The following is a 26,200-nucleotide window of genomic DNA, read 5'->3' on the forward strand; positions in this document are numbered from 1 at the left end:
TTAGAGAAAAGCCATAAGAAATATAAGAGAAAGGATACAAGACTACAAATTCAAGGGAGAAACTTGTTTTTTATATTGTTTTGTTGAAATTGTTGTGTCATTTTATTGTATTTCTTTAGTCTATTCACTTTAAAAATTATTATTGGGTTTGTGTTTATTCTCACTTATTTCTTTGGTATTGATTTTTTATTTCCTTCATCTTCAAAGTCAATACTTAGTTCCTGTAACTGATTTTCCTTATACTACTTTGATGATAACCCCCACAAGCTCTTCCCTGTTCTCCCTATCCCAAGTTTGTTAAATTTATTTAAATTTCTTCCTTCCTTCTTTCCTTTCTTCCTTTCCCATTTATGGAAATGTTATTCTGGAATAATCTTTCTTCTCATATACACATATACAAAGCACATATACAAAGAATATTAAAAACATGGAAAAAATGAAAACCCAGAGAGATAATCAGAGATTTAAAACATAGAAATAGAGAAGGGGATGAAAACTTGGCAAAAGCAAGATAGTATGTGAAGATATAACATAAAGCTCATGGATCTCCACGAACAACATGACAAATTAAAAAAACAAAACTCAAAAACCTGAATACTGTCTTGCAAAAAAAAAAAAAACAATATAAGAAAACCATTCCAAACTTTTTAGTCTATACAGTAAAACACCAATTGATCAAATCAACAGATCTCTTCTTGGGGAAAAAAAAAACTTCATAAACATCAAGGTATTAATGGTTGGGTTTCACAATTTCAAAAATAAAATAATAGATAACAGCTTTTGCAAGAAACTAGGATACTTTCAAATACAAAGGAAATTAAAAAACAAAGGAAATTAGAATAACCCAAGATTAATCTTCAACTATGAGATTCAGAGAAGGAATGTAATAAGATGCTCCATAAAGCAAAAGAGCTAAAATTGCAATCCAAAACATATTGTATAAATCTGATTCTAATCTTGATGGAAACAAACAGACCCTTAATAAAATATGTCCATGAATGGAAAGTGTAGAAATAAGAGAAAGAGCTTCCACTGAAGTGCTCCGTTACTAAATTCATAGGAAGATGGTGAAGGGATACTAAGTCTCTAGTCTCTTAAGAAGACTAGGAGATATGGGAAAAAGCAATGGAAGGAAGGAAATGGGATACCAATAGTAGAAAGAGAGTTTCTCTCTAAAAGAAGAGAAGAAAGATTATTCCAGAATAACATTTCCATAAATGGGAAAGGAAGAAAGGAAAGAAGGAAGGAAGAAATTTAAATAAATTTAACAAACTTGGGATAGGGAGAACAGGGAAGAGCTTGTGGGGGTTATCATCAAAGTAGTATAAGGAAAATCAGTTACAGGAACTAAGTATTGACTTTGAAGATGAAGGAAATAAAAAATACCAAAGAAATAAGTGAGAATAAACACAAACCCAATAACAATTTTTAAAGTGAATAGACTAAAGAAATACAATAAAATGACACAACAATTTTAACAAAAACAATCTAAAAACAAAGATACACTTAGAATGAAATGAGAACAAATTAAAATATGTTATATATCAGATGATTCCAAAAGAGCAGGAGTTGCAACCATGTTATCAGACAAAGTAAAAATAAAATTTCTCAATGTCAAGGGAGACAAACTATATTATGCTTAAATGGACCACAGATAATGAAATAATATCAATACTAAAGGTACATCCATGAAATGGCATAGTGTCTAACTTAATAGAGGAAAAGCTAACAACCATAAAAGGATATTGACGTTAATATTATTATTATAGTAGACTTTAACTTTCATCTCTTAAAGTTGGATTAATCTAGAAAGATAGACCAAAAAAAGGGAAAATATGGAATCAAATAAACTGCTGGAAAAGTTATTTCTAAAAGACTTATGGCATTTTCTAAATGGAAACATTAAAGAATATACATATTTCTCAATATTATATTTGAAAAATAGTCCATGTGCTGAGACATAAAAAAGTCACAAATAAATGTTATAAAGCACCAATACCATGCACTTTCTTTATAAAATATAACAATAAAATGAAATTAATATTGGAAGCACAGGAAAAGATACAGATGAAAATAGAAGTGATAATAGCATCCCAAATAATGAAGTAAAAAAGCAGAAGTCCCAGAAACTATCAATATCTGTGTGAAAGATTAATAATAATGAGACAACATGCCAAAATTTCTGGAATGTATTTAAGGTAGTTCTATGGGAAAAAAATTTTTTTCTAAAATTTACATGAACTACCTAATCTACTGCATGAGTAATCTTTCTTTTTTTTTTTTTTTTCAATTTTTATAGCTTTTATTGACAAAACATATGCATGGGTAATTTTTCAACAATGACCCTTGCAAAAACTTCTATTCCAACTTTTCCCCTCCTTCCCTCCACCTCTTCATCTAGATGGCAGGTGATCCCATACATGGCAAATATATTAAAGTATATGTTAAATATAATATATACAGTACAATATACAGTAGTGTTGCTACACAAAAAAAATCAGATTTAGAAAGAAGGTAAAAATAACCTAGGATGAAAAACAAAAATGCAAGCAAATAATAACAGAAAGAGGGTAATTGCTATGTTGTGGTTCACACTCATTTTCCAGTGTTCTTTTGCTGGTTGTAGCTGGTTCTGTTCATTACTGATCAGTTAGAACTGATATGTATCTTCATTGTTGAAGAGAGCCACTTCTATCAGAAATATTGTTGCTTGAAGTGTATAATGATGATACAATTTATAAATATTCCTACTTAAAAGAATTACAAATGATTAACATTTGGAAATGGCTGAAATATTGGATTTTATAAAAAAGCATCATTTCTAGGACAATCAAAGATAGTCCTAGAAAGAAGACCATGGTTAAATTATTTAAATCCATATTGTATGAGGATTAAGTGAACTAAATGGAGATATTTAGCCTAAAGAAGATTCTCAAGTGGGGAAGTGGAAGCAGAAACTTGAAAGCTATGTTCAAGTAGGTAAAAGCCTCTCGTAGAAAAGAAAAAAACAAAAAAACAAAACAAAACAAAAAACTTGTTTTGTTTGACTCCAGGAAGCAAATTTAAGAGCACTGAATAAAAATGCTGATAGGAGATAGATTTAGATTTAAAAATCAAAAGGAAAAATTCCTAAAACTATTGAAAGGTGGAATGGATAATCTTGGGATTATAGTGGAAGACATCAAGTAAGGAGCACTTGGAGAACCGCTTCTCAGTGTAGTAATGACATTTTGGGAGGATATAGGTTTGCCCAGGTCACTAGTTTGGAAATCCCCTCCAAATTCTAAAGCACCTAGTTCATATAGTGTTTGTAGTGCTAGGTCTAGACTAGAAGATTTGACTTCAAATCTGGCCTCAGATAGTTAGAAGATATTTGACTCTGGACAAGTCATTTAACCCCATTTACCTAAGTTTCCTTATCTATAAATTAATTGTAAAAGGAAATGGCAAAGAACTCTAGTATATTTGCCAAGAAAATGCCATAATGGTGTGATGAAGAGTGAGACATGAGTAAACAAAATTGTTTTGGGAAAATGGCAGATTACTCCATTATCTTTGCTAAGAAAACTACAAATGGTGCTACTGAGTAATCTTTCTTGTCTTTCTCTGTCTCTGTTTGTTTTTTTCTCACTCACACACACATACACTCACCCTTATGAGACTTATAGCTTTAAAGAAGGCAAAAACCATTAGATCTGATTCTGGGCCTTTAGAAAATATACTAACCGAAATTTTTGATGAAAACAAATTAATTCAGAACACAGTTCAAGTTGCTTTATATTTTAACTCTATATTTGTTTTTATCTTTAAAATGAAAGCTTGAAAAAGGCAGTGTTCAGAGATAGAGGTGCTGACGTCAGTACAATCTCTGAATTATGTTGCCTCTGTGAATCTGAGTAAATCACTTAGACCCTTAGGGCCCCAGCAACTCCTTTTGACTAGAAATTGCAGAACAAGTACAGATCTGCATTGACTGAGGAAGTTTCCTCATTGGTAGTTCCTTATACCAGTGAGGTCACAGGTCTGGGGTTGGGGGATGGGATGGTGGGAGATAGGAATGAAAAACAGAAAAGAAAAAAATCTGCAAAATAGGGAAAGAGAGGATTAAATGATCTGTAGGATCTCTCCTAGTTCTGACAATCTGTCAGTCCTTTTTTCTTAACTATAGGCTATATTAAATCATTCCAAATTTCCAAAAGAAGTAGCTGTTGACAAAATTTACACATAGAGTTCTTCAAACTCTTGAAACTTCATTTTAAAGTAAGGAATAATTACAAAACAAATTTTCAGCAATAATTTAAACACATAAAATCAATAGGGGTTTTCTCATCATTATGCTTTATTATTTTGTATAGACTGCAGTACCGTTTTTAACTTATTAAATAATCTGTAATTTAAGTTCTTCCCTATTATATAAAGCACTCAAATATTCAAAGAATAAAATGAAGGTGAACCAAAGGGCAGTGATGAGAAATATGTGGAGTAAATTTGGAAATGTTCATACAAAAGATCTAAAGTCAGTCTCTTGCTCTTTAATCACTCAGTCAGCATTACAAAATAAGAATTCAAATCAACTATTGCATAGCTTTGGACTTCCCTCTTTTCACTAAAACTTCTAAGCTAAGAAAATTTTAATTGGATTTTTCTTTAATGATGAACATTCTCCAATCTTGAGATTCTGATCCTTGATTGAAGGAAGTTTACTATCATACTTACTGTATAAGGTTCTATCATAATTCCCTTATAAAGTTAAACTCTGCCCCCTCTGTGACACATACTTACTTTAAAGGTAGTATAATTCAAAATTAATTTTTTAAGACTATTATAGCACCTCTGGAAGTGATTGGAGACTGAAATTTTCCATGGTAAAAAATAATTAGTCTTGTGTTTTTCTCCTTCTCCATCCCTAAAAAATAGAAGAAAAACAATTTTAAAAGCCACCTAAATAATTAATTGTCTCTAATTCTTCCCAGGGGGACATAATAAAATGCATTGAGTTATTATTCTTTTATGCACATTCAGAAAATATTGTTACATGCTTTATATAAAAAGTGAAGTGCTACTTAAAAAGCAGATCTCATAAATCATAGATGTAGACATAGATATAATATGGGGAGAATCTTTGAAGTTTTAAATAAAGGAATTTCTACAGGGTGTCCCAAAAGTCTTAATGAAGTTTTAAAGATTCTAAAGCTTTAAGCAATGTATAAAAAGAGAAGAGGAAAATGAATGGGTACAAGAAGAAAAATTTGACTTGTTTCCAATTCTTCAAACTAGTAAGACTGCACCAAGATTTTGGGGACACCTATTTGCCTCTAGTAGCAAAAAGAAGCCAGTGGAGGGTGCTAAGTTGTAAGCAAAGTGCTTTTTAGACCAACTGAACTATTATTATTGGGCTTAAATAATCTTCTCTAAATCCTTTCATTCTCTGTTTAGTCCTTTCAGTCAGGTCCAATTCTTCCTAACCCAATCTAGGGTTTTCTTGTATAGATACTGTAGTAGTTTGCCATTTCCTTCTCCAGCTCATTTTACAGATGAGGAAACTGAGGCAAACAAATTTAAGTGACTTTCCTAGGATCACACTCTGGCCAGATCTGAGCTCAAGAAGATGAGTGTTCCTGACTACTGGTACAGGGCTCTAACCACTATGTCACCTATCGGCCTATTTAAGAGGAATAGCTAACATTAATATAGCACTAAGTAATAATCAGTAATAGTAGCTCCATATCACCTCTACAATCAAATATGAAAAACTGTGTTTGGCTTTTGAAACCTTTATCCCTTGGACCCTTCCTGCTTTTCCAGCCTTCTTAGATCTTAATCTTTTCCTTGCACTCTTTGATTCAGTGACTTGCTTCTTAGTCATTCCTCATTCTTTCCGGGTATTTTCACTAGCCGTCCCCCATGTCTACAATGTCTACAATTTCTGACTTTCCTGACTTCCTTCAAGCTTCAGTTAAAGTCCTACCTTTTGCAAGTATCCCAGTCCTCCTTAATCTTGGTGTCTTCCCTCAGATATTATCAACAATTTACCTTGTATATATCTTGTTTATATGCTGTTAGACTGTGAGCTCTGTGGAAATGAGAGGGTTTTTTTTATGGTTGGTTTTGCCTCTCTTTATATCTCCTATATTTAATACAGTGCTTGGCACCCAGTAGGTGCTTAATAAATGTTTATTGACTTTTAAAGTTTTATTTCTAATTATTTCTAAATAAAACTTCTTAAGTTTTATTTAATCTTTAAAATTCTGAAGGAGTTATTATCCCCATTTTACAGATAAGAAAACTTTATGTTTAGATTAAGCAATTTACCCAGGGTCACACAGTTCAGGTTTTCTTGGTACTGCTCTACATACTTTACTATGTTTACGCCATATGCCATGGGAATAATGGAAGGAGGACCTGGTTTGAAGCCAACAAAATTGAGTCTGACTCCACCATCTAGCAGCTTTAAAACCAAAAGGTCATTTATTTTAATCTTCATCTCCCTAAATTTCAATTTCTCATCAGAAAATGAGGACATGCAAAATAACTCACATATGTACTGCTCATATATGCTGTGTAACTCACACAGTGAATCTCAGATTGTGATGCAATTTGAACTTCTTACTTTCCAGGCCACTTTTCTAGGATTTAGGAGGAAGGGAAACAAAGTTGAAAAAGAAAAAAGTCTAATAGGAAAGATAAGTCATGCATACAAATAAGGGTGAAACAAAATTAAATATAAAATGATAAGAACAAAGAGAGGATTCAAAAAAAAGTGCTGGGATAAATCTGAAAAAGAAGAGCTTATGTTTCAATGGAGAAGAAGTGGAGGAAGAGGAGGGCTGGGGTTAATGCTGCATGTAGGAAATTGCCTAGAACTGGCTTTGATTAAAGTAGATTTCAGCAGGAAGAGATGTGGAGGGAAGTCCTCCTGGGCATAGCTACCTTGCCTATCTTGATGCTGAAACAAAAGGCAAGATGAGATTGAGTAATAGCTAGTGAATAATTCAGTTTGGCTGGATTGTACAGAGCTACTGGCAAAATATGACTGGAAAAATAGGTTTAGTAAAACTGAAGAAGTTTTTTTCCAAAGGAGTTTAGTTTTTGTTTTAGAGGCAATAGGGAGAAATGAAGAAAATATATGCAAAGATAATTTTCAACATTCACCCTTGCAAAACCTTGTGTTACAAATTTTTCTCCCTCCCTTCCCACCACCCCCTCCCTTACACAAGTAATCCAATATAAGTTAAATATGGGAAATTCTTCTAAACATATTTCCACATTTATGATGCTGCACAAGAAAAATAAGATCAAAAGGAAGGGAAAAGAGAAGAAAAAAAAAAAAAACAAGCAACAAAACAACAGCAAAAAAGTGAAAATACTATGTTGTGATCCACATTCAGTCCCCCTTGTCCTCTCTCTGGATGCAGACGACTCTCTCATCACAAATCTACAATAAATGCTTCTTGATTGTTTGCTGTATTGGAGCATAAGGGAACAAGATAGAACACAGATGAAAAGATTATTCACATAAACTTGGTTTGGGACATTGAATCTTCCTTATGATGGAACAGGAATGTCTTTGAACATTCATTTGTACCTCAATGAGTGTAGTTAGGTACTTTTTCTGCTACTTACAGTCTTGTTGTAGTTTATCTTTTGTACTGGAAGAAGACCATGACATCAGGGAGGTAATGCCATGATATGCAAATGAGTTGGATTTAAGTGAGGTTCACCTGCTTCAATTTCCCCTCCAGAGCCATGGTGAGATATAGATCAATATGGCTGGAGATGGCTCTGGATACAATGGGAGATCTTGGAAGTTCTAAACTAAGGCCTACCACAGATCTCAGTCCGACTGAGGCCGTGCCCAATTTGGGACAATGACAAGTGATTCGCCCAGAGGCACAAAGCCATCCTAGGTCTGGGGCAGAACTAAAATTCAGTCAGATGCTGGTAAATGCATGTGTAGTCACTACTTTTTAAGCAGCTAGGTGGCACTGTGGGTAGACTTCCAGACTCTGTAGGTCAGTTTACTATGTCCTCTTCATCTTTCTTATACCTCACAATATTGAGGGGGATGAGACTCCATATTCATGGAATCATTGAATATTAGCCCTGGAAATAAACTTCTAGATCTTCTAGTCCAATCCTTTTATTCATTCACAAATGACTTGCCCAAGATCCCATAACAAATTAGTGACAAAACCCGCCACTGAATATAGATCTCGAGTTCCAATTCACCTAGTGGAATAACTGATAACATGGCCATCATTGTTGTATTATTGGGACTTAGTGTTTGAATCCAAAGATAGAGATAGGAGGGTTGATTTTATTTTTAATAGTCGAGGGGTAAAAGCTAGGTGGTGCAGTGGATAGGACACTGGCTCTGGAGTCAGCAGAACCTGCGTGCAAATCCTGCTTTGGATGCAATTTAATAGCTGGTGATCCTGATCATTTAACTAATTGCTTCAATTAAAAAAAGTGATATTTTGTACGTATCTGTAGTTTACAACAGTGGTGTCAAACTCAAAGAGAAAGAAAGTTATGTAAACTAAACATAAGGATCCCTGTGAGCTATATATTGATTGACTTGGAAATTACATATTAATATATCTATACTTTATTGTATTTTTACTTATATTGTTGAATATTTTCCAATTCAGTTTTAATCTGGTTTAGCAATACCAGGGAATGTCGCAACAATAACGTAGCCCATGTGGTTTATAATTCTGCTATATAGCACCCTACTGCATTCAAGGAGACTAACTCTCACTCCCGGTATTCCAGCCAACACAGTCATTCGGTTCAGTAATTATCTAAGTACAGGATTTCTGGTCTCCTCAAGGAGTATTTTGATAGATTTCAAGGGATTGGGGAACTAACTTCTAATTGAAATTGAGCAACCAATTACATTATGAATGATGTAGGTACATATTTAACTGATTCTCAGAAAAAAAAATTACAAATACATTTTTAAGTTTAGTCTTCATTATTAATGTTTTCTTCACATTTTCTTGGGTCTAGATAATTTTTTAAAAACTTAAAACATTTTGTAGTCTGCTTAGTTTCAAGATGAAATATACACACTGAAAATTTAATAATTGTCTCTCATAATACAAACTGACTCTAGAACATATCTAGATGTAGGCAACATTATTCTGAGAAGGGATTTATAGTCATTACTAGATTATCAAAAGGGTCTATCTCTCTGTCTCTCTCTTACACACACACACACACACGGTTAAGAAACTCTGCTTGAAAAAAATGTACCTCTGTTGAACAATTCTGAAACCAAATTTAACTTCAGAGGCAGGACCAAATCATCTTCTAGAAGCAGAGCAGAAAATGAAGTAAAACTTGTAGCTATATTTCCTAAGCTTCTGGTCCCTAATTTCCCTTTTAGTCTTTTCAGCCCTTCTCCCATCCCCTGTCAACTCTTACCCCTTATCTGAGGGTTGCAAGCCTAAAGTTGTCTTGGTCTGACTATCTTGTGTGCTGAAGTTTCCTGGTCCATTGGTCCTGGTGCACTAACTCCTCACTGAGTTAATAATGTTTCAACCATCAGATTAAGAAAACCTGAAGAAATGAGAAGTTGTATAATGAATTGGTATTTTGCCTATTTTTCATTTTAGTCTAAATTTAACCCCAGCCACATAAATTAGAAGCAGATCAGCACCACTACTTTGCTCTCAGTTTATAATCTACTTCCTAGTAGCAGGGAGTTCATTCATACTTCCTTTACTGAGCTAAATTAAAAATGTTTTAGGTGTACAATTTTGGAATTCAATTTAAAGAAAAGGAAAACCAAAACTGAGGTCCTGGAGGAATTTGGGACATCTGGGCTATCCTGGTCCTAGGTCTTCAGGACCATGGACACTGGGAGGTCAGGCAAAGCTTTCCCAAATTTAAACCTCATCTTCCAAAGGCTTCATTCACCAAAATTCATTCACCAAACAGAACATTTTTTTTAGCACCTATTATGTAGGCTACATAGTGAATAAGATACTATCCGAGTCCTTTGTAATCTAAAGGGAAATAATCCCATTTACATAAAGTCTCTAAAAATTTTAACATTTGGGGGATAGAGGATTTGTCAAGTATGACTCATTGTTTTATGGTACCAATTAGTACTATCACTATGGCCATATTTTTCAGTCTGGCCCAGAAATTCCTAGCTTGTACCTTTAAGGAGGTTGTTTGTTTTGTTTTTTTTTTTAAGCCATTGGTATTATGCCAGTCACTCAAGTTCATAATCTTGGAAAAACTCCTGCTGTTTCACATTCTCCCCAAGGCCCTAAGCCCCAACATGCAATCTATTTCCTTTTCTTTATTCACATGGCTACCACCCTTATTTAGGCCTTCTCCACTTTTTGTCTGGAGTGGACTATTGCTCTAACATCCTAATTGATCTCCTTGCTTCAATATCACTTCTCCAATCCATCCTCCAAACAATAACTAAATTCATCTTCTTAAAGCATGAGTAGACATACTAATCTTCTACTATTATCTCCCACTGACACCAGAATAAAATAGAACTTCCTCAATTTGCCATTTCATTCTTAAATTGAATTTTCTATATTATGAATAATACCTTAAGGCCCTTATACCTACTAGCCTTTCCCTAATCCTGTTCAACCCTCTTTTCATATTTTTACATATCATCTTCTCCCATCAGATTGTGTATTCCTTGAGGAGAGCAATTATCATTTGTTTTTCTTTATATGCTTAGTATAATGTCGGGTACGTAGTAAGCACTTAATAAATGTTTATTGAGCACATTTATTGATATGGTCATTTCATTCTGAAACTCTTTTCCTCTCTGCTAAGTGGTGAAAAATATAGAATGAGATCCTATATTCTGTATTTTAGGCACAAGTTTGCCAGAAATAATATGTATTAATTTTGATTAAACTAATTCTAACCATTTCTGCTCAAAAGGGAAGAAGTTCAAAAAAGAGCATGCTAAAAATCTAATTCAAGCCTATTCTGGAGTAAAAGTTGATAGCATTCCAAAACCCCACAAAATTTCCGTCAAAATTAAGCAGAGTTCCAAAGTTTAACTAAGTTTGCTTCATCAAATAGAACAATGAAGATTACTTTTGACACACCCATGAAGCATTATATTTGTATAACCTTTCAATCCTTTTTCAATGTCTCCCTTCAAGGATGCTCCTTTCTAGTTTAAAAAAGGTAAACTCGAGATATTTCCATTAACTGAAGTAATCAGAGACTTTTTCCTTTCCTGAGTTACATCATTACCCTAAACCAATATGAAGTATTCTATCAAAAGGGAAAACAGGGTTCCTCCCTGAATGCATGGTATAGAAAGAAAGTAATTCTTTTCTTCCCCTTACCAAGGGCCTACTCATCTAATATATTGTTTCAGAATTGGGATTTCTCATCCAGGAGTGACCAAGAACTTTAAACTAATAATCACTGTAATAACATAATGTGTAACCTAAAGAAAATAGGTGGTCTCCAATATATTTCCATAGAGACATGCTTCATCATTAGTTTTTTGAAGTCATGATAAGTCACTATTTTAATCAAGATTCTTAAGTCTTTTGACATTGCTTCACAATGTTAAAATACCATTATTGTAATCATTCTCTATGCTGCTCACTTCACTCTGCATCACTTTAAATAAAAGTCTTTCCAAGTGTCTCTAAAATCCCTTCCATTGTTTCTTCTGGTTCAATAATATTCCATTACATTTTTTTTCCTGAGGCAATTGGGGTTAAGTGACTTGCCCAGGGTCACACAGTTAGGCAATGTTAAGCGTCTCAGATCATATTTGAACTCAGGTCCTCCTGCCTTTAGGACTGGTGCTCCATTCACTGTGCTACCTACTGCCCCCCATTACATTTTTATAATTTATTAAACCATTCCTCAACTGATGAGCATTCCTTTAGTTTTAGGTCTTTATTACAATTTTTTAAAATACTACAATTTTTTTTTGTATATATAAATGTTTCTCTTTTTCTTTGATCTCTTTAGGAGTATAGGCCTAGTAGTGGTAATACTTGACCAAACCTATACATAGTTTAGTGGATTTGGAGATATAGTTCCAAATTGCTCTTTAGACTGGTAGGACAAATTCATAGCTTCATCACAGGGGATTAATACACCTATTTTCCCCTATGCCCTCCAACAATTGTTATTTTCTTTTTCTGTGACCTTTGTCAATTTGAGGATTTTAAGGCAGAACTTCTAAATTATTTTAATTTTAATTTCTTTTACTATTAATCTGAAGCATTTTTTCATATTGTTGTTGATAGCTTGCACTTCTTTTTTTTTAAGTAGTACCACATCCTTTGATCTACTGAGGGATCACTCTCTCTTCTTTATTTACATCAATTTTTAAATATCTTGTACTTCAGATTGCTTATCAGAGAAATTTATGAAATTGGTTTTCTTTTTCCCCAGTTAACTTCTGGGGGAATTCTAACACTTCTAAAAATCTAACTGCACTGATTTTGTATGGACAAATTTTTAATTTTATATAATCAACATTTTCTTTATCTCTTATTATTTATCTCTATACCTCATTTGGCTTAGAACTCTTTCCCTATCCATAACTGTAAATAGTATTTTTTTTTCAAATAGTTTATGCTGAGACATTTTACATCTAGGTTATGTGTCCATTTGGATTTTATAGGGGTATGTATTATAAGAATTTGGTTTAAATCTGATTTTGTCAGACTGTTTTTTTAGGTTTCCATCAGTTTTTGCTTGCACATGAGTTTTTACCCTGGTGGTTAGTATCCTTGGATTTATTGAACTACATTGCATTGCTTCTGGGTCTAAATTATATAATCTTTTTCACTGACCAACTTTTTAATTCTGGCTAGTGCTAAATAATTTTGAATTGTACTGCTTAGTTATATAGTTTAAGACATTAGATCTCATTTTTCTGCTTAGTTATATAGTTTAAGATGTTAGCTCTCATTTTTTTTTTCATTACTACCCTTGAGATTCTCGATTTATTGTTCCTCTTGATTAATTTTGTTTTGATTTTTGTCTAGTTCTATAAAACCCTTTGGTACATTAATTAGTGTGGTGTTGATTCCATAAATTAATTTAGACAATAATCTCATTTTTATTATATTGACATGCCCAAATCTCGATTAATAAATAGCTTTCCTGTTATTTGAATATTTAAGCAAGAGTGTTTTGTTATCATGTTCCTTTTCTGTATATATCTTAGCTGGTGGACATCATAACAACAATAATAACAATGTTAGAAGCAACAAAATTTATATAATGCCTATTGTATGCCAGGCACTGTGGTAAGTAACTTGTTTGAATCACACATATAGCAAATGTCTGATGTAGGATTTGACCTCCAGGACTCTAGTTGCTTATAAATATGAAATTTTCCTAAATGGAGAAAAAAAATGGATATGTGTAATGTCCATACTCATTTCATGTTCACTTGATCAAAACAAATGTATTTAGTTAAGAGATAAGGAGGGGAATGAAGGGAAGAGAGATTTGATATATGATTTAACTGATCAGAGATTAATGCATGATGTATTAAAGTTCTTACTACAAAACTGAAATGAATTCAGAGTACTTCAATAAATATTTCTGAAATACATATTGTTATTCTCTATATCTAGTTTTAGAAAAATTCTAAAAAAAAAGACCAAGTACAGCCTTCTAGTTAGCTCTTAAGCCTGTCCTTCTAGCACAGTTATACGAACGTCTGTTTTCCCTCCAATTCAGGCACCTTGATTGTCCTGAAATATCCCTATCCGTGCCAAGTAGAAGAGCCATCCATCTACGAATCAGTCAGAGTACACACAGCAATGCAGACGGGAAGGACAGAAAGTGACCTGGTACCCACAGCTCCTTCGGTAAGTAATTATGTTGAACATAAGCTAATTTGGAGGGCAGGGAGAGTGGAGAGAGACAGACAGACAGATAGAGACAGAGACAGAGAAAGACAGAGAGAGATAGAAAGACAGACAGACAGAAAAGAGAAAGAGACAGAAACAAAGAAAGAAGAGAGACAGGAAAACAGAAAAAGAGAGACAGACAGATGGAGAAGAGGAGGGGCTCAACCTAAAAGCACTCTGGGATGAGTTTCAGTATTTCTTGAATTGAGAGGCTGTAAGATACAGTGAATGGAAGACTAGTCTCTGAATCAGCAAGACTTGTTTCTGACACAAATTGATTGTATGACCCTAGGCCTGATTTCTCAATGCCCCAGGGATGCTTCTAAGATTAAGTTGCAAAGCAGATGTCAACTTGTTTTGATAGACAAAGTTCCTTTCTTTTCTTTTTTTCTTTTTCTGAGGCTGGGGTTAAGTGACTTGCCCAAGGTCACACAGCTAGGAAGTGTTAAGTGTCTGAGACCAGATTTGAACTGGGGTCCTCCTGAATTCAGGGCTGGTGATCTATCCACTGCGCCACCTACCTGCCCCCTATAGACAAAGTTTCTCTATCCTAATGGGTTCACAGATACAGGATCAATCAATTAGATAACTAGCATCTATTAACTCTCTATGCTGTGTTAGGTTCTGTGCTAAATGCTAGAGAGACAATAAACTCAAAAGAATCCTCATTGTCAAGAGTTCAAGGTCTAAAAAAGCAAACTTGTTGTTAAAGATTCTTTTACACATGGATGAAATTCTAACTCATGGCTACAAAGCTATAGTAGATAAAAAACAAGGATCCAATTTGACCCATTTCCCATTTGTTCCCATTTGACCCATTTGTTCCATTTCATTTGAGCCAAAGAAAGTACAGGAACAAATATAGATTGCTTACAGGCATCCCTTCAACTTCTTATGAACAACTTTTAAATATGAGCAGGCTGTCATCTTTATGGTGCTGTTGGTAAAATGAAGATAGTTGGTGGGATGTATGCCCTGCAGGTCTGTTGTAGGTGACAGATATAAAACTATGTGATATTACTTTTATTGTCCTGAGTTATGAAATAAATTACCCAAACAAAATTTTGTACATATAGGAAAAAAACTAAAACCCTGAATAATTGTTCTGCTTAACAGAATTTATTATACTTCTAGCCAAACCAGGGAATATCCATTAAATTCCTATTCAGTATGAAACAGGAGTTTGTGACCACCAGACTGCCTGGCCTTCTGTCCAATCCACTCTCTACTCACTCTAGGATTCCAATTTTACTGTGAAGAATATTGAAACAATTGCTGCCAGTGTCTCTTCTGGGCTTATATCCCAAAGAGATCATAAAGGAGGGAAAGGGTCCCACATGTGCAAAAATGTATGTGACAGCCCTCTTTGTAGTGGCCAGAAACTGGAAACTGAGTGGATGCCCATCCATTGGAGAATGGATTAATAAATTGTGGTATATGAATATTATGGAATATTATTGTTCTATAAGAAATGACCAACAGGATGATTTCAGAAAGGCCTGGAGAGACTTATATGAATTTATGTTAAGTGAAGTAGAGTGCAACCAGGAGTTCATTATACATGGCAACAAGAAGACTATAGAATGATCAATTCTGATGGACATGGCTCTTTCCAATAGTGAGATGACTGATGTCAGTTCCAATGATCTTGTGATAAAAAGAGCCATTTGCACCCAGAGAGAGGACTGTAGGAACTGAATGTGGATCACAACATAGTATTTTAACTTTTTAAATTGTTGTTTGCTTACTTTTTGTTTTCTCTTTCAGTTTTTTTTTTCCTTTTTGATCTGATTTTTCTTGGGCAGCATGATAATTGTGGAACTATGTATAGAAGAATTGCACATATTTAACATATTAGATTACTTGCTGTCTAGGGGAGGGATTGGAGGGAAGGGAAAGAAAAAAAATTTGGAATACAATATTTTGTAAAAGTGAATGTTGAAAATTATCTATGCATATGTTTTAAAAATAAAAAGCTTTAATCAAAAAAAAAAAGAAAGAAAGAAAGAAAAGAAACAACTGGTACATATGATTGCTAAAGCACTGGATCTCTTAAAAAATGTGGAGCGCCTAAGAAGTTATTCAAAGCTTAGTCTTAGCATCCCCTAAAGAAAAAAGCAATATTCAAAATGTGCCTGAGGCACATTTTAAGATCAAGAGACTGTGATCCAAAGCAATTATGGCACCTCATGATGCACAGGTAACTTCTGAGGCCTTGAGAAGAGATGAGTTTCAAGACTTAAAAGAAAAATCCAATACTCCTCTAGAATAGAAAAGAGATAGAAGGGTAAATTTTATGCCTCTGGATTCAATAACTTCTTGCTTCTTTCCTAGCTGGGCACCAAAGAAGGATATCTAACGAAACAAGGAGGTCTAGTAAAGGTAAGAGCTGGTTTTATAAGTGATGCCCAAAGAGACAGTAATTAAGCAGATGGCATAGAGTTCAATTAGACTTCTAAATTTGACATTAGTGACTGTTGATGTATATATTCAATAGATTATTCTGCTTTCATTATTATGCATACATATTACATACAATACACTGCATTATATATTATATTACATCATAACATGTAAAGGGCTGAAACTCTGAGTTGATGCACTGAGGTCAGACAACCAAGCACTTAAGGCTAATTACCATTTGGACAATACTTTATTAGCATATGCTTGGAAAATGGCCCTTTCCACTATTCTGTGTATACAAAGAATTGTGGGAAGGATTAGGGGGTTGAGTAAGACTAGCCAGAGTTACTTTTTGGTGATAGAGGCCTGTGTCCATTCCCTTCACTTCCAGCCCTAAAGACCAAGAATTACCAAGGACTTTTGTTTATCCTGACTCTGACTGATTCTAAAGTATCCAGGGTGCTAACTTGGTCTTCACAATAACAGATAACACATCACATTGTTATATATCATATTATATGCATGATATAATATATATCGTTATTTATATTTAAATACCCATATATGTATAAGTCACTTAATGTTTCAGATGAGGTGGTGAACAGTCTAGCTAGAGTGAGTTTCTCATTTGGAAGTTCCCTATATCAGTGGAATCACAGGTCAGGCCTAAAATTAATTAATTGATTAATTAACAAGCCATCTCACCAGTGTTTTTTGACAGCTAATTATTCAAAACTAGGATAGTAACTTTAGAGTTTCAAGGGAAATACCTACAAAGAAGTTTATGATTTGCTACCAAGGTGTTTTTTAACAGGCTTATTGAGAGGGAGGGTAGTAAATTTCTTCTAGAAAATTTTCTAGAAAATTCCCTCTGCCTAATTTTCGACATCTTATTATAAAATTTCAGCTTGTGCAAATTCAGTTCTTTTAAAAAGAGGTTTAAAATTCTAGTAGGTTTATTTAGCAATGACAGCTTGTCTAAGAAATACCAGAAAATGGAATATAATACTGGATTAGATTGACTGTCCTCATTTAATGGGCTTGTCCTTTTCAGTTTTCACCTTCATGTCCCAAGAAAATGTCTATGGACAAGTAATTAACTCATTTTGTCAAATTTTAAATTGAGACATGAATTATTTTCTAGGAATTGTTCTGTGTGAAATTGAAAAAAATTTTCTTCTATGGGGCTTTGTAGCCAAGAATATCTCACAGAATAAGGAATCAGTACAAAGTAGAAGGTAGAACCAAGGCCTAGATTCGGTCCCACTTCACACAATTTGGTCTTCTTTCTGTGATTTTCTTAGAAAAGAGAGGGGTGGGAATAATGCCTCTAATTTTTATACAACATTTTAATACCACTTTCTATTTAATACAGCGGAAAAATGCTTCCATGACTTAAGCTACTTTGAGAGTCAAAGTAGCTTGATATATTTTAAACTATTGACAATAACATTTTAAAAGTGTATTTTTAGTTTGTGTTTTTAAGTTCAACAATTTATTTTTGAAAAGTAATTTCAATGTTTATTCAACACTAAATCACCTTACTGAATTTGAGCTGGAAAAGATATGTATAAATTTGCAGATAGGCATTTTTTTTGGCATGTTGACCATTATAGATTATATGGTTGGATGTTAATTACATGCTAAGAGAATTAGTAATTCAGTTGTGTGGGTTTTCTATCTATGAGTAACAGATCATAATCTTAATAGTTTCTACCATAGGTTATTAAGGCCAAAAAACATTCATTACGTAGTGTCTACTCAAACCACTGATGGCATGTACATTGTGGGACATACCCAGAGTTTATGAAAGGAAATCTCTTTTTTTCCTTTTCCTTCTCTTCCTCCTCTTCTTCTTTTTTTTTTTTTTACTATACTATTTCATGAAATGTTTGATTTATATTATGTCCTCCTAAAAGCAAGTATATAACTGAGAGCTCATGAGCTATGGTTTTGAGTTCTTTGAACTTAGAGTAACTTTATCTGTGAAAATCCAGTATGCACATGGGACAGGATCCCTATGAACTATTTCCCATTCGAAAGCCTTCTCAATTATTTTTCTCTGAAGCAATTCTTTTTCAGTTCTCTGTTAGATTTTTTAAACAAAAAAAATGCTTTAGTTCAAATATTATTTTTTATTCAAAGTCTACATATTTTCTTTCTTTGTCCTCCATCTCCTCTCTCATTCTAGACTTGGAAAACCAGGTGGTTCACTTTGCAAAGAAATGAACTGAAATACTTCAAAGACCAAATGGTAAGTAGTAGATCGCAATGTAGTATCATTTGAAAAAAAAAAAAAAAACAGACCTTAGAAGAAAACAAGACCTCTGAAATCCTTTAAATTTTTATTATTGTACCTGAAATACCCAAGGCATAATTGGTAGTCTGATTCTACTGAGCAGAGCTGGTCAGGTTTTTTTTTTTTTTTTTTTTAGCCTAATGTTTGGGGACTACACAGAATGAAGCACTATGAGAATTATAGAGAGCATTTTAGTCTAATCTGACATTAAATCTAACTCCCTCATTTTACAGATAACACAATATTGTGAGATAATATTGTAAAGCACTTAGAACAGTGCCTGAAACATAGTAGGTACTTAATAAATATATATTCTCTTCTCACTTCCTCCTTTTTGTTATTGTTTTCTGAGAATCTCCAAAGACCTGGGTGCACTCTCCAGTCCTGTCACTAACTAGTTGTAGGGTTTTGGGGGACAAGAAGCTTCATATCTCTGGTTCTCAATTTCTTCATCTGTAAAATGAAGGAGTTGGGCTAGATGGCCCTCATGTCCTAGATCTTATAATGTCTACACTCCCATTTCTTCAGCATTTAACTTAAGGATAAAAGCTCCTACATTTACTCCACAGGATTGTTGGAAAGAGCAAATGAGAACCAACAGAGATGGAAACTGTAAGATGCTACATTACAAAACATCAAAGATTTCTTTGTGTTATCATTTGTCCAGTTCATATATCTACAGTTATTTCATTTTTCCTCTCTTCCCCCAGGAGATAGAACCCTAAAAGGTTATAGCTGAAAGAAATAGCAGAGTCCTGTTCATTTTACTGATAAGACATTTCTTACAGCAAATGTAGCAAAAAAAAAAAAAAAAAAAAAAGGCGGAGTATCTTTTTTGATACTCCCAACAGTCTTGTCTCCCTCCTCAAATTATCATGTACATATTAATTTGATTATATGTTGTTTCCTACCACTTCCTTGTATTTTCAAAAGATATTTAGAAGTTTCTTTGAAGGCAAGGACCTTTTTTCTTCCTTTTGTCTTCGTATGCTTAGTCCCTGGGTTCACAGACTTGGTTTGGAGTAGGTTGGATGAGGAAATTGAAACCCATAGATATTCAAACACCCAGTTTTACAGTTAGTAGGTAGAACCCTAAAACCCAGGGCTCATGATTCCCATTCTTCTTCAATGAGACATACAATGTCTGAGTCAAAAGCTGTGGGAAAATGTGGCTGTCTCTAATATGAAAAAAACAAAAAACAAAAACCCCTTCCATATGAAATTGAAGTGGGAAATACAAATTTATCTCTCTTTGATGCTCAGGGTCTTGAGGATTTAAAAACCTTTAGCATGGAACTCCTTCAAATAAAATGTACTTTCTTATTTCAGTCCTTGGGGGGAGTAAAAGCTGTCATGGTCATCTTGGGAAGGGCTTACTGGGGAATGAATACGAGTAATGGATAGTCTCCAAGAGTCTTCACATCCCAACATGATATTGTATCTCATTTTCCAGACACCAGAGCCAATTCGAACACTAGATCTAACAGAATGTTCGGCTGTGCAGTTTGATTACACACAGGAAAAAGTCAACTGTTTCTGGTAAGTTGTGATAAAAAGAGAAAATCCTTGCTCATCTCTTTTTCCTGAAAAAGACCATAGAATATGCATTGCTATCTCAATGTGTTAGAAGATTTATGACCTGAGGGTCTTAAACTCAGTGGCCATATGAAAAGCTCCTAATCTGTAATGTGTAGAAGACCAGAAGACCTATGAAAATATCCAGGAAGGGAATCGTGGTTTTTTCATTTTAACTACACACCTATCATTTTCCCTCCTAACACACTGAACAATCCCTATTAGAATCACCTTGCTGCTAAAACACATTTACTCTCTTGTGTTGAACATTTAAAACCCTTCCCATTCAGGCTCCAGTCTGCTTTTCCAAACTTATTACACATTCATGTGAAATTTGATCTTCTTACTCTTTCTGGTACATAGAAATCCCAACTCTATCTCTCTGGGCATTTGATATATGATTTCCTCACCTTCACCTTTAGAATCCTCAAAGTTTAGTTCAACCATGAAGTCTTTTATACTTTCCAGAAATAAATCTCCACCCAATTACTTTGTATTAGCATTCTATATATTATACATTTATTTATACACAGAAGTTATCCCTGCCCCCAAGAGAAATAAAAACTCATTTTTATCTTTGCATTCCCATGTGCATGGCAAAGAGTAGGCTTTTAATAACCGTTTGTTGATTGCTTCCTTGCTACACAACAGTTACTGAGACAGTAGCAAGGGAGGAGATAAAAGCCAGAGCCCGGTTTGTAAATCAAATTACTTTGACTTTGTAACCAAGGAGATAGACAAGTGAATTGCCTGTTCTTTAAATAGATCAAGTGAGCTGGTTGATTTTCTCCCCCGAGCTGAAATGAAATGTTGAAAGGGGATTTGCAGCCTTCATATATGAAGGACAACATTTTATCATACCAGATGAACACAAAGAGTCTACAGGATTCTGTAGGGAAACATTGACCTTACTGGTCTTGGCAAGGAACAGACAATGTCTTTGTTTTGGTTTAGTCTTCAATTCAAATCAGTTCAGATTAGAGACCTTCTGAGATGGATGAACAGGACATTATGACTTAATCTCATCCCATGAGAGCATTCATGAAAAGATTTTTGGAAGCAGCTTAGACCTTGTCTTTCTTATTTTTAAGTTCTTATTAGATAAGAACATGACCTGTCATAATTAAAGGAAACTTCAAATATACCTTAAAGAATTGTTTCAGATGCCAGTCTTTTCAAAATCTTAACTGAATCTTTTACCACGTTTTTTCCCCCAAGAAAAACAAGGGGAGGAAATGGGAGACAGGAGAGGAAAAATGGTTTATCTAAATTGTTCCTTTTTTTCTTTCCCCCACAGCTTAGTATTTCCATACAGGACTTTTTATTTATGTGCAAAAACAGGAGTAGAAGCAGATGAGTGGATTAAGATACTCCGATGGAAAATGGTAATTTATCAAGATCTACTACTGTGCTAAGCTCTTTTATAATGTTTTATTCTTTTAAATTCCACTGTTGTTGTTTTTTTTCAAAATAAGAAAGAAATGGATCATCCACAGTCTGGCCTATGGGATAGGGGATAGAAATTTGGGCATGTGATTTAATTCATTTCAGGGAACTCAGGGACAAGGACAGTCCTTCTGATATGGATAGGCTTGTGGAAAAACTTTGTAATTTATTCCCTTTTCTGAGGAAAGACTGGATTAAAGCTGATCTCATCTCTTGAAACCAGACCAGCCTGATTTATAAAGGTGATCAATCCCAGTCTTCTGGAAGAAAACAGTGGGAATTGGGCAATCCAATGATGAGAGTTTGCCATATTTGTCCACATAAGGATGCAAATTTCTAATGATATATATATACTTGTAGGGACAACCTGAAAAATGACCAGTCGCTCATAACTAACAATTAGTTGTGCTGGTTGTGGGAAAAAAACCCTTATTTCAAATATTGTACTTTGTAAATGTTTCCTAGAAGTGATTTCTAGCAACTTTGCAAGTCTGTGTTGTTTTTACATTTTATTTTGTTTGCATTTTTTTCCTAAGTTTAGTCAACTTCTAGATCCACTTCCTGTAGACATCATATATGTATATATGTAGATACATTTATTTTTAATGGATTGTCTATTATTTAGTTCAAATATATATTATCCTCATCAAGAATCCCAACCCCTGCAAAAGAACATTACCCTCAAGAACCTGAAAGCCTTATTGAATATTGTTTATTATAAACAGGAATTTTTTTCTTTAATGCATGACCTAAATGCCTATAGCATTCATGCTTGTTTCTCCAATACATTTGAGATTTAGTGGCCAAATAGGTACATTGTCATTGAAAATGCTTTTCCTGAAGATGAATTTCAGACCATGTTTGGGAAACATATCCCATTTCTCTGAAGGAATATACACAGGAATAACAGGGAATATGTTTGGAAAGATATGAGCGTGTGTATCTGGAATAGCTAAAAATTTTCTTAGAGAAGTGACTATAGATACACAGAATTGGTGTGTATGTATATATAAATCTATAATTGCCCAGGTGACTTTAGTATTTATCATCTATTATTTCCCATTTGGTAAACCTCCAAACTACATGTGTCAATATTATATCGAGTTATGCAAGGAAAAACAATTTTACAATTGTTTTTTTTTTGTTTGTTTGTTTCTGGTTTTGTTTTTCAGTCACAAATAAGGAAGCAGCTGGCACAGGATGGTAGCACCATGAGGTCTCAGTCCTTTTTAAAGCAATCCCTTTCTGGCAAGTGACACTTGTTCTTCCCCAGAAGCAGGCTGCTCCAAAATGTTATAAATGCTGGTGGACTTACAAGGAAATCTAACTCTAGGGACAAAGAATGGGTACCTAGTTAGATTCTCTGAGAATACAACACATTGGCTGAGGCATGGAAATGGCTGCCCTGTCCAGATACTGCTGTTGCCTGGAGTTGGCACACTCAACTATTGATCTGGTGGAAATAGGCATTTGACAATAAAAATAGCTCACTTTTATACAGTGCTTTTGCAAAGCACTGAATACATTCTCTTCTTTCATTCTTACAATATTCCCATGAAGGAGGTGCTACTAATTTCCCTATTTTTCAGATGAGAAAACTGAAACTCTGAAAAGTCATATGACCTGCCCAGGTTCATGCAATTAATAAATTCTCCAAGGTAGAATTTGAACTTCTGGACTATACCTTTTCTGCTGCATAATATCACCTTAAAACTTTGGAAAATACTTCTCCAGAGTTTTATGTTCTTTTCTTTCTGGTTGTGACTGCCAAACTTAGAAGAATTAAGAGTCAACATGTTTTGCAGGGTTCCTCTATTTTACCTATCTGGGAATAGGATAACTTTTTTTTTTTTTGGCTGAGGCAATTGAGGTTAAGTACCCCAGGGTCACACAGCTAGGAAGAATTTAATGTCTGAGAACAGATTTGAAGTGTCTGAGACTAGATTTGAACTTGGATCTTCCTGACTTCTTCAGGGCTGGTGCTCCAATCATTACACCACCTAGCTGCCCCACTCCCCCCCCCCCTTTTTTTAAATGATGTTGTTCACTTTGTCCAACTCCTTGTGACCTATTTAGTTTTTTTTTTTTTTTTAAAGCAAAGCTACTGGATTGATTTGCCATTTTCTTTCAGTAAGCATTTATTGAGTATCTACTATGTTGTGAGAACAGTAATAGGAATTAGAACTAATAGATATCAAATATTTGATAAATTTTTTTTCAAAAATTAAAACCTTAAAGATAACAAATTTATAGCTTTGAAATCTACTGCATTGTTTGTTTGTTTTTTTAAGTATGATAAAACAAAACAAAGAAATAGAAACACTTTTTTAATTTTTCTATGGGTTGTTGTCTATATAGTGGGAAAGTATCATGTCAAAAACCAACAAATGAAGTAGCATATTGCTGGAACTTGACTGTCAAAAGCAAGAGTCCCATTGCAAGGATTAAATAAATTCATCATGACAGATACTCCTTGAGTCAGATCAACAGAAATATCAAAGACTTATTATTTATATCTTTCTCCCTCAATGTAGCATCACAAAAAGTGCATTGATTCAGAAGACCTGGGTTCAAATTCTGCTTGTTGTCTAAATAATCTTGGATATTCTCTGGGCTTGTTTCCTATAACTTTAGTTTTGTTATTCACCCAAAGACTTTAGAATAGGATTCCTAAGCACTTACAATCTTGTAGCACAAAAACGTCTCCAATGCACCTGCCTACAAGGAACTCAAGCCAGACTTGCTGTACCATTTAAGGTATAGTCAATTATCAAGAGATTTATAATAATAATAATAAAAGAGGCATACAAAATGCTTCAGAGCTTTAAAAAAAAAAAAAAGGCAGGATGAACTGGGAAGGGAGGGAATATAGAAAAAATGTTGGATTTCTAGTCCTTGGCATTCACCTCACTCTTTGTAAAATGGAGGACTCCTTGTCTTTCTCTGTAAAGCAAAGGTATTGGACTGTTTGCTATTTTTATAGGATGTTATGTATTTATTTAATATACTTTTGCTCAGCTTTATTAAAAATTGCATAATTTTCTAATACGTGATTTTTTAATATTTAGTGATTAAAAATACAACTGATAACAATTTACATCCTATGGGTCTTCATAGTCACAAAAGTCATAAATCACTTTTCTAACAATAACTTCATGAAATAGGGAATCCAAAAGCTACTCTCCCCATTCGAAATGAAGAAACATGTCTCAGAGGGTGAGTGACTTGCTTATGTTATGAGGCTAGGATCTGAACCCAAGTCTCCTGACACCAAATCCAGAACACTTCCTATTATTAGCAACAATCAAGAAAAATAGAACCAGAATGAGAGAGTGTGTGTAGGTGTATATTATATAGACATATTTTGCTTTTCATGGCATTTCTTATAACACCTTTTAATGAAAATATTTAATTTTTAAAAAATCTACAAATTTATATGGATAGCAATTCCCAGATATTAATATGCATAAATACTCAAACTATGCCATAAAATAATAATAACTGGTATTTATTTTGTGCTTGAAAGTTCGCAAAGCACTTTATATACATTGTTCTATTTGATTGTCACAATCTGGGAAACACTATTGGCATTTATACTAAATACTACCCTCATTTTACTGGAAACTGTGTCTTACAGAAGTTAAATGATTTGTCCAGAATCATAAAAAGAGGCAGGATTTGAATATAGGTCTTCCTGATTTTAACTTTAGGAGTTACAATATACCATCAAAGCCCCTACAGAGTAAGTGGCATTCATTAAATGTAGTACTTGTTATTTGTAAATATCTAAGTCTATTTACAGGACATTTCAAAAATCTTAAGAGCAATTTAAGCTTACTAAAGCTTAAATTACTTTGACTATATGTATATATAAATTATGCATATGTATATATATATATATACACATATACACACATATATATGTATACTATTTCATGCATCTTATTTAAAAATATGAAAGAATATTTTCATATTATATAGAATCAAAGATAGCAAAGAGAAAACATTCTATATACTTTTCTTAAAGTATCCAAACACTGCATAAAATGTTATAGTAATTCAGATCTTTCCTGTCTCCATGGCTCTCATACTCTCCCCTCACATTTAGAATGAAATTCCCTTTTTTCCACCCTTAGTTTCTATTTTGATAACCTTCCCTTTCTTCAACTCAGTTTATGTGAAGCCTTCCCAAACTTAAAAATGCACTATCTGGTCCCTTATTCTGCACTGACTCCTTTGCATTGTAGCCTTTTATGTAGGGAGTCTTATGAAACAATGTGCTGACCAGTAGTCAGTAAGGATCAACCCTCCTCTCATCTCTGAAGATAGAATGAGTTATGAACTACCTCTCTCAGTCTCTGAGACGCCCTTTAGTCTAAGTGTCTTTTAGATACTTGGCCTAACTCAGGTTTTTCTTTTTTTGTTATTGACACTGCTATTTTTCTACATCTGAACAATCCCTCTCAAGTCTCCCTATCCCGGTGTGATCCTCTATAGCTGGGTGCACTCCAAAGCCACTCATAATCTCCTCAGGTTCCATGGATCCAGCTATCAGGTACTCCCTTTTCTCTAGGCACACCATAATCAC

At 34.0% G+C, this 26,200-nt stretch overlaps 1 protein-coding gene across 1 annotated transcript in view; it reads left to right on the plus strand.

Moving 5' to 3' along the window:
- The window catches only part of DAPP1 (dual adaptor of phosphotyrosine and 3-phosphoinositides 1), a 55,556-nt gene extending 30,901 nt beyond the window's left edge, over nucleotides 1-24,655 (plus strand). The window contains exons 4-9 of the mRNA XM_074274341.1: nucleotides 13,717-13,847; nucleotides 16,224-16,271; nucleotides 18,484-18,546; nucleotides 20,045-20,130; nucleotides 21,464-21,551; nucleotides 22,785-24,655. Coding sequence (XP_074130442.1) covers nucleotides 13,717-13,847; nucleotides 16,224-16,271; nucleotides 18,484-18,546; nucleotides 20,045-20,130; nucleotides 21,464-21,551; nucleotides 22,785-22,868 — 500 coding nt within the window. The 3' untranslated portion in view covers nucleotides 22,869-24,655. The remainder of the gene's footprint in view (nucleotides 1-13,716; nucleotides 13,848-16,223; nucleotides 16,272-18,483; nucleotides 18,547-20,044; nucleotides 20,131-21,463; nucleotides 21,552-22,784) is intronic.
- The last annotated feature ends 1,545 nt before the right edge of the window (nucleotides 24,656-26,200 follow it).

The sequence above is a fragment of the Sminthopsis crassicaudata genome, chromosome 6 (genome assembly GCF_048593235.1).
Source record: "Sminthopsis crassicaudata isolate SCR6 chromosome 6, ASM4859323v1, whole genome shotgun sequence".
Taxonomy (NCBI): Eukaryota; Metazoa; Chordata; class Mammalia; order Dasyuromorphia; family Dasyuridae; genus Sminthopsis; species Sminthopsis crassicaudata.